Source organism: Lipotes vexillifer, unplaced genomic scaffold (assembly GCF_000442215.2).
Source record: "Lipotes vexillifer unplaced genomic scaffold, Lipotes_vexillifer_v1.1 scaffold407, whole genome shotgun sequence".
NCBI classification, from domain to species: Eukaryota; Metazoa; Chordata; class Mammalia; order Artiodactyla; family Lipotidae; genus Lipotes; species Lipotes vexillifer.
The window spans coordinates 120,909-130,098 of NW_006789795.1; the positions used below are offsets into that span (position 1 = coordinate 120,909).

The following is a 9,190-nucleotide window of genomic DNA, read 5'->3' on the forward strand; positions in this document are numbered from 1 at the left end:
ATAATCATGTAAAAAAGCATATTCATTTATATATGTACACACAAATGTGCATAGACATATATATGGGAAAGTGCCACTGTTTTGTTTACCATAAAAATAGACTGTACTACAAAGACTCCTCTGAATTTTCCATTTCTATCTTGATAATATTTTGGGAAAATAAAACTAAGCTAATGAAGAAAAAATGTACGCATAATTTATTCAACAATTTCTTCATTGATGATGATTACATATTTTCAGTCTTTTTCCCCTAACAAAATGAGGCTATAAATATCCTTGAAAGTCAAACAAAATAAACAAAAAATAAAATAAGAATGACCCAGCAATTCCACTCCTGGGTATATATCTGAAAAAACCAAAACACTAATTCGAAAAGATACATGCACTCCAATGTTCATAGCAGCATTATTTACAATTGCCAAGATACGAAAGCAAACTAAGTGTCCATCAACAGATGAATGGATGAAGAAGATGTGGTATATATATACAGTGAGATACTACTCAGCCATAAAAAAGAACAAAATTTTTCCATTTGCAGAAAACTAGTGAATATAACAAAAGATAAGCAGATTAACAGATATAGGGAACTAGTGGTTACCAGTGGGGAGAGGGAATGAGGAAGGGGCAAGGTAGGGGTAAGGGAACAAGAGGTACAAACTATTAGGTGTAGAATAAACTACAAGGATATTTTGTACAATGTGAAGAATTTAGCCAATATTTTATAATAAGTATAAATGGAGTATAAACTTTAAAAATTATGACTCACTCACTATATTGTACATCTGTAACATAATATTGCAAAGCAACGATACTTCAGTTTAAAAAATAGAGATGTTGATTCTTTTTTTTTTTTTTTTTTTTTTGGCTGTATGCAGGCCTCTCACTGTTGTGGCCTCTCCCGTTGCGGAGCACAGGCTCCGGACGCGCAGGCTCAGTGGCCATGGCTCACGGGCCCAGCTGCTCTGCGGCATGTGGGATCTTCCCGGACCGGGGCACGAACCCGTGTCCCCTGCATCAGCAGGTGGACTCTCAGCCACTGTGCCACCTGGGAAGCCCAAGATGTTGATTCTTAATACTCCAACTGGGAATAGGGGCCCTCAGCTTAGAGATCCTTAAATAAATAGTGATTTCTCTCCTCATCTCTCTCCACATCTCTCCTCTTTGACAAGGAAGGACAACAGCTCTTTCTTATTTAGCTGCCTATCACTAGAGAGCCCTATTGTGCTAATTAAGAACCAGTTGACTGAAAGGGTCAGTTGAGCCCTAAGAGCTGGGAAGCATTCCTTCTTCAACTTAATTGTCCTCCCTCCCCACATTTTCCCTGGTAATTCTGTCTCTCCTTCACACTAGATCTATCAAAAATATCTAAGACACTTGATTAAAATGAAGATTCTAGAGACCTACTGAATCAAGCTTCTAGGCATGAGGCTCAAGTACCTGTTTTTACTACAAACCCTGCAAGTGGACACAGCTGTAACACATAACCCAAGGATTTATCAGGAGAAAACAACTGAATAGGTCCCTGAGACAGGAAGGGTGGACTAGAATCACTCAAAAAGATTCACTACCTGGATGAAAAATTACTCTGATGCTACCAAAAATGAACTGAAACCCAAAATGCCATATCACTTTTACTGAATACATGCTGAAGCCCAAGGGAAAATGTCACTTTTCACCAGTGCTCCTATGATCTGACAATTCAAGCTGTCCCCTGTGCTCTGAATCCTTTAAAAGCATCTTCTCTAGAAAACATATGTCCCAAGCTCCAGGAAATCCGCAGAAGTTATCCACATCTGCCTGAAACTGCTCAGAGAGGTCACAGTGGATGCACCTATCCATTCAGAGAAACATCCATCAGGAGAAGCGGTGATCTTGATGGGAGTTCCTCTGAAGGCCAGCTGTTCCAGTTCTTTCATAAGTCTTTTCTCAAGCCCAGGGAAGAGAGTGGTGCCCCCAGACAGCACAATTTCTTCAAAAAGATTTTTCTGGATGTTGGTGTCACACTTCATAATGCTGCTGGAGACCATTTTTGATAGTCCTGGGTTGTGGACACCCAGCCAGTCAGGCGCAAAAAGAATCTCAGGTACCTGGTACAGCTGATCCCCAAGGTGGATGACATTTCCATCTGGTAGTTTGTATTTTCTCAGGACTTCCTCTGGCTTCTTATGAAGTTCATTCTCTGGCTCTAAGGCCACATAGCACAGCGTCTCTTTTATGTCATCCACTAAGGCCTTGTTGAGTATGCAAGGGTAATTACACCCACTAGCCAGGAGGAGTTGGGTGAGGTGCTCTGTGATGTCTCTCTCCGCCACATAGAGTTTGGTGATGGCATGAGGAAGGGAGTAGCCCTCAAAAATGGGGACAGTGCAAGTGATCCCATTACCACTGTCCACCACTAAGCCCATGACAGAGGCAGAGGTATACAGTGCTATGACCACGTGGTTGGACAGGTAGAAGGCAGGCACAATGAAGGTCTCAAACATCACTTCTACTGTCTTCTCTCGAGTCTCCCTTGGCTTCAAGGAGGGCTCAGTCATGAGCACAGGTTGTCAACAGGGTTTTACTCCCAGCTCCCACTCAAAAAGATACTTCCAGAGTTTTTACATGTCATTCCATCTTGTTACCAGTCCACGTTCAATGGGATAGTGCAAATGCAAGGCTCCATACTTGAACAGGGCTTTTCCCCCCACAGTGTAATTTTTCTGATTGGATTCTGGTAAAGCCATGTTGAATTTAGAATGCCCCATGACAGAACTGATGACATGATGGTTCCCAGTCTCTCCAGACATGCCTACTTTGCAGAGTCCTGATCCACTGGCAAAAATTACAGCTGGAGTATCTAATGCATATGGGTTAAACATGTCTGCAGCGCGCTCTTCTGACCTTCACCAAAATAAAGAAAGAACATGGCCACTTTGTGAGATAATAGGTACCTCTGGAAGTTTAACAGCCACAGGATTCCAAAGTTCTTAGGTTGTCACTAAAGCAGAGCAAGCAGGCTGTCCCCTAACCCCATCCTCAACCCATGAATGCTGTCCCTTTTCAAGCAGCACAGGGCCTGCTGAGGCAATTTCAGTGATGACTGCTCACTATGTAATAAAGTAGCCGAGGCAACAATTGTTCTCAGAGGGCATCAGAGGATGTTTAAGGGGTGGGGTCTCTGAGCCGCCAGTACTCCTAGCTTGGTGATACTTGAAACAGAGGAAGGCAAACCATACCTCTGAACAGCTTTTGATAAGTCTGTGAACATGAAGCAAAGGCTTAGGCTTAGAATCTAATGAAGCGGCCCAGCTGTGAGGTTGTCCCAGAAAGCTGACTTCTATACTCAGCTGAGCTGCTGTTTGTGGGATGACAATTATACCCTTTCCTTTGCTAAGGGAAGGAACTAATCACCAGACACAGGTTCAGATTGGAGTAAAGATGCCAACAATCCACTTCCAGAGGTGGTCAGAACACCCTTTCTTTTATTCCCCCTTATATCTGTTTTGTTTTAAAACAGATTTATTAAGATAAATTTCATATACAATACATTCACCCATTTATGTAGTACATTTCCATGAATTTCAATATATTCAACTATGTACAAACATTACAAAAGTCAAGTTTAGAACATTTTCTTTACTTCAAAAAGAAACCCTGCACCTTTTAGCTATCACCCTCTTTGGGCCATCCTCATGAGCCCTAAACTCCACTAATAATATTTTTGTTGTCTCTATAGACTTATCTCTTCTGCATTTTTCACTTAAATAGAATTATATATGTGACCTTTCATGTCTGGCTTCATTCATTTAGCATACTTTATTCAAAGTTCTTCCATTTGAATATAATTTTATTTTACCTATTCTACACCATAACATTTTTCACAGTATTTATTTATAATCCTTATTTATTTCTGTAAGGTTGGTAGTAATATCCCCTTTACTTTTTTGAACTTTTAAGAGAACTGTTTTTTGGTTTCATTGATTTCTCTATCGTTTTTCTATTCTCTATTTCAATAATTCCTGCATTTTTTAAATCACTTTATTCCTTTTTAAAAAAATTTATTTTATTTATTTATTTTTGGCTGTGTTGGCTCTTTGTTGCTGCGCACTGGCTTTCTCTAGTTGCGGTAAGTGGGGGCTACTTTCGTTGTGGTGCACGGGCTTCTTGCTGCAGAGGCTTCTCTTGCTGTGGAGCATGGGCTCTAGGCATGCGGGTAGTAGTTGTGGCACATGAGCTCAGTAGTTGTGGCTCACGGACTCTAGAGCACAGGCTCAGTAGTTGTGGCTCATGGGCTTAGTTGCTCTGAGGCATGTGGGATCTTCCCGGACCAGGGCTTGAATCCGTCTCCCCTGTATTGGCAGGAGGATTCTTAACCACTGTGCCACCAGAGAAGCCCCCCTTTTATTCCTTTTGCTTGCTTCAGTTTGCTTTTCTTTTTCCAGTGTGTTAAGTTTGAAGGTTAGACTATTGATGTAAAATTTTTCTTCTTTTTTTAAAATACAGACTGAGATGATTCATTTTATTTGTCAACTTGGCTAAGCTATTGTGCCCAGTTGTTTGGTCAAACACTAGTCTGGACATTACCATGAAAGTATTGTGTTTATGTGATTAACATTTAAAATCAGTTGGCTTAAATAACAGAGATTAACATCCATAAGGTGTGTGAGCCCCATCCAACCAGATGAAGGCCTTCAAAGCAAAACTGAAGTTTCTGGGAGAAGCAGGAATTCTGCCTCCATACTGTAACATAGAAAACCTGCCTGAATTTCTAGCGTGCTGGTCAGCCGTATAAATTTCAAACTCAAGACTGTAACGTTATTATGGTAATGTGTCACCTTGACTTGGCTAAGAGATGCCCAGATATCTTGTAGAACATGATTTCTGAGTGTGTCCATAAGGGTGTTTCTAGTAGACATTAGCATTTGAATTGGTAGATTGAGTAAAGAAGTTCAGCCTCACCAATGCAAATGGGAAGTATTCAAACTGTTCAAGGCCCTGGACAGAACCAAAAGACAGAGGAAGGACAAATTTGCTCTTGGTGTCTCCGGGATACCCATCTGTGGACATCGGACATGGGTACTCCTGGGTCATGGGTCTTCAGACTTGGACCAGGACTTTCACCATTGACTCCCCTGGTTCCCAGGTATTCAGGTGTGTACTGGAACTATATCACCAGCTTTCCTGGGCCTCCAGGTTACAGCTGGCAGTTGATGGGACTTCTCAGTATACAAAACGGCATGAGTAAATATCTTTTTATCTATCATCTATTCTATTCTATTCTATTCTATTCTATTAGTTTTGTTTTTCTGGAAAACCCTGACGAACACAAACATCAACTCTTCTTTTTTTTAGCTTTTTTGAGGTATACTTAATATACATTTGCTCTGGTGATCAGTGATCACTGATCTTTGATATTACTATTGTAATCGTTTGGGGCACCACAAATCGTGTCCTTATAAGAAGGCAAAATTAGTAAATGTATATGTTTTGACTACTCTGTTGACCAGCTGTTCACTGATCTCTTTCCTGGAGCCTCCATATTCTCTGCAACACAACAATATTGAAATTAGGTCAACTGATAACCGTACAATGACCTCTAAGTGTTGAAGTGAATGGAAGAGTCACACAACTCTCACTTTAAATCAAAAGCTAGAAATGATTAAGCTCAGTAATGAAAGCATGGCAAAAGCTGAGATAGGTTGAAAGTTAGGCCTCTGGCACCAAACAGCCAAGTTTTGAGTGCAAAGGAAAAATTCTTGAAGGAAGTAAAAAGTGCTGCTCCAGTGAATACACAAATGATAGGAAGGCAAAATAGCCTTATTGCTGTCATGAAGAAATTTATAGTGGTCACGAGAGAAGATCAAACCAGCCACAACATTCCCTTAAGCCAAAGCCCAATCCACAGTAAGGTCCTAATTCTCTTCAATTCTATGAAGGCTGAGAGAGGTGAGGACACTCTAGAAGAAAAGTTTGATGCTAGCAGAGGTTGGTTCATGAGATTTAAGGAAAGAGGCCATCTCCATAACAACAAAGTAGAAGGTGAAGCAGCAAGTTCTGATTTAGAAGCTGCAGCAAGTTATCTAGAACATCTAGCTAAGATAATGAAGGTGGCTACACTAAACAACCGGTTTTCAATGGAAATGAAACAGCCTTCTATTGGAAGAAGATGCCAGCTAGGACTTTCACAGTGAGAGAGCAGTCAGTGCTGGCTTTAACTCTTAAAAAGACAAGCTGATTCCCTTGTTAGGGGCGAATAAGTTGAAGCCAAAGCTCATTTACCATTTAGAAAATTCTAAGGCCCTTAAGAATTATGCTAAATCTTCTCTGCCTGTGCTCTATGGAACAACAAAGTCTGGATGACAGCACATCTGTCTACAACATGGTTTACTGAATATTTTAAGCCCACCATTGAGATCTACTGCTCAGAAGAAAAAATTCCTTTAAAAGTATTACTGCTCATGGATCACCCAAGAGCTCTGATGAAGATGTACAACAAGATTAATGTTGTTTTCATGCCTGATAACATAACACCCATTCTGCAGGTCATGGTTGAAGGAGTTATTTTGACTTTCAAGCCTTATTATTTAAGAAATACATTTTGTAAGGCTATAGCTGCAATAGATAGTGATTCCTCTGATGGATCTGGACAAAGTACATTGAAAACCTTCTGGAAAAGATTCACCATTCTAGGTACCATTAAGAGGATTATGTGATTCATGGGAAGGGGTCAAAATATTAACATTCACAGGAGTTTGGAAGAATTTGATTCCAACCCTCATGGATGAATTCTCTGTGAATAAATTGCTATCAAACAGCACTGCATGCTACAGAGAAATTTTTCATGAAAGGAAGAGTCAAATGATGTGGCTAACTTCATTATTGTATTATATTGAGAAATTGCCATCACAGCCCTTAATCAAACACTACACTAATTAGCAGCCATGAACACCTAGGCAAGAACCTTCACCAGCAAAAAGATCATAACTTGCTGAAGGCTCAGGTGATGGTGAGCATTTTTTTGCAATAAAGAATTTTTCAATTATGGTATATGTATTTTTTTAGACATAATGCTATTGCACACTTAATAGACTACAGTATAGTGAAAACAAAACTTACATGCACTGGGAAATGAAAAATTTTGTGTGATATTTGCTTTATTGTGGTGGTATGGAACTGAACCTGCAAAATCTCCAAGGTATGTCTGTATAATTTATTTATGTATTTATTTTTATCTTTTAATTTTATTGAAGTATAGTTGATTTCCAATATCATGTTAATTTCAGGTGTACGGCACAGTGATTCAGTTTTATATATATATATATATATATATATATATATATGTCTATAAATATATATATTTTCTTTTTCAGATTCTTTTCCCTTAAAGGTTATTACAAAATATTGAGTATAGTTCCCTGTGCTATGCAGTAGATCCTTGTTGGTTATCTATTTTATATATAGTGATGTGTATATGTTAATCCCAACCTCCTAATTTATCCCTCCCCCATCTTTGGTAACCATAGCCTGTTTTCTATATCTGTGGATCTATTTCTGTTCTGAAAATAAATTCAGTTATATTTTTTCAGATTCCACAGAAAAGAAATATCATGATATTTGTCTTTCTCTGTCTGGTTTACTTCACTTAGTATGATATCTAGGTCCATCCCTGTTGCTGTAAATGGCATTATTTCATTCTTTTTTATGGCTCAGTAATATTCCATTGGATATACATAATATACCACATGTTCTTTATCCATTCCTCTGTCAACGGACATTTAGGTTGCTTCCATGTCTATTGTAAATAATGCTGCAATGAACATCGGGGTGGATATATATTTTAGAATTAGAGTTTTCTCCAGAGATTATCATAGTAAGTGAAGTAAGTCAGACAGAGAAAGACAAATAACATATGATATTGCTTATATGTGGAATCTAAAAAAAATAATACAAATGAACATATTTACAAAACAGAACCACTCACAGACTTAGAGAATGAACTTATGGTTATCAGAGGGAAAAGGGTGGAGGGATATATTGGGAGTTTGGGATTGGTAATGTACACACTACTATATTTAAAATAGATTACCAACAAGGACCTACTTTACAGCACAGGGAACTCAGCTCAATATTCTCTAATAACCTAAATGGGAAAATAAATTAAAAAAGAATGGATACTTTTATGGGTCTGACTGAATTACTTTGCTAACTAACACATAATTGTTAATCAGTTACATTACAATATAAAATTAAAATTTAAAAAGTAAAAGAATAAAAAAAAAGATATGCCACACTAAAACTAATCAAAAGTAGTCTGGAGTGGTTAAATTAATATCAAAGTGTATGTCAGAGCAATGACTATTACCAGGGACAAACAGGGACATTTCATTATGATAAAGGGGTCAATTCACCAAAAGTACATAACAGTTCTAAATATTTATGTACCTTACAGCATACTCTGAAAATACATGAAGCAAAACCTGATAGAACTATGAGGACAAACAAGTTTAGTCAGAGATTTGAATACTTGTACAATGCTATCAACTAACTTGGCCTAACTAGTGGCATTAAAAAAACACTCTACCAAACAGCAATAGAATACACATTCTTTTCAAGTGCACCCAGTACACTGAACAAGATAGACCATATTTGGGGCCATAAAACAAGTCTAAACTAAATTTGAGAAGATTCAAAGTATATTTTCTGGTTGCAATGGAAACGAATTAGAAATCAAAAGCAAAAAGATATCTGGGAAATCTCCAAATATTTCAGAACTAAATAACACATTCTAAATAACCCATGGATCAAAAGAGAAATTAGAAAGTATTTTTAACTGAATTGAACTGAAAACACAACACACTAAAATTTGTGGATGCAGCTAATGCAGTACACAGAGGGAAATTTATAAAACTAAAATGCTTATATTACACACAAAAAAACTGTCAAATCACTGACCTCAGCTTCCACTTCAAGAAACTAGGAAAATAAAAACAAATTAAAAAAAAATGTCTCCATATATATGTCCCTGAGTGGGGTTGCTGGATCATATGGTAACTCTATTTTTAGTTTTTTAAGGAACCTCCATACTGTTCTCCATGGTGGCTGTTCCAATTTACATTCCTACCAACAGTGTAGGAGGGTTCCTTTTTCTCCAACATTTATTATTTGTAGACTTTTCTCATGATGGCCATTCTGACCAGAGTGAGGTGAT

At 38.1% G+C, this 9,190-nt stretch overlaps 1 protein-coding gene across 1 annotated transcript; it reads right to left on the minus strand.

The window, feature by feature from the left end:
• Window positions 1-1,727: 1,727 nt before the first annotated feature.
• Window positions 1,728-2,861, minus strand: LOC103084347 (actin-related protein T1-like). Its single transcript, XM_082931267.1, is given in 1 exon segment — window positions 1,728-2,861. A coding segment is annotated over 1 exon segment (1,134 nt).
• Between the last annotated feature and the right edge of the window lie 6,329 nt (window positions 2,862-9,190).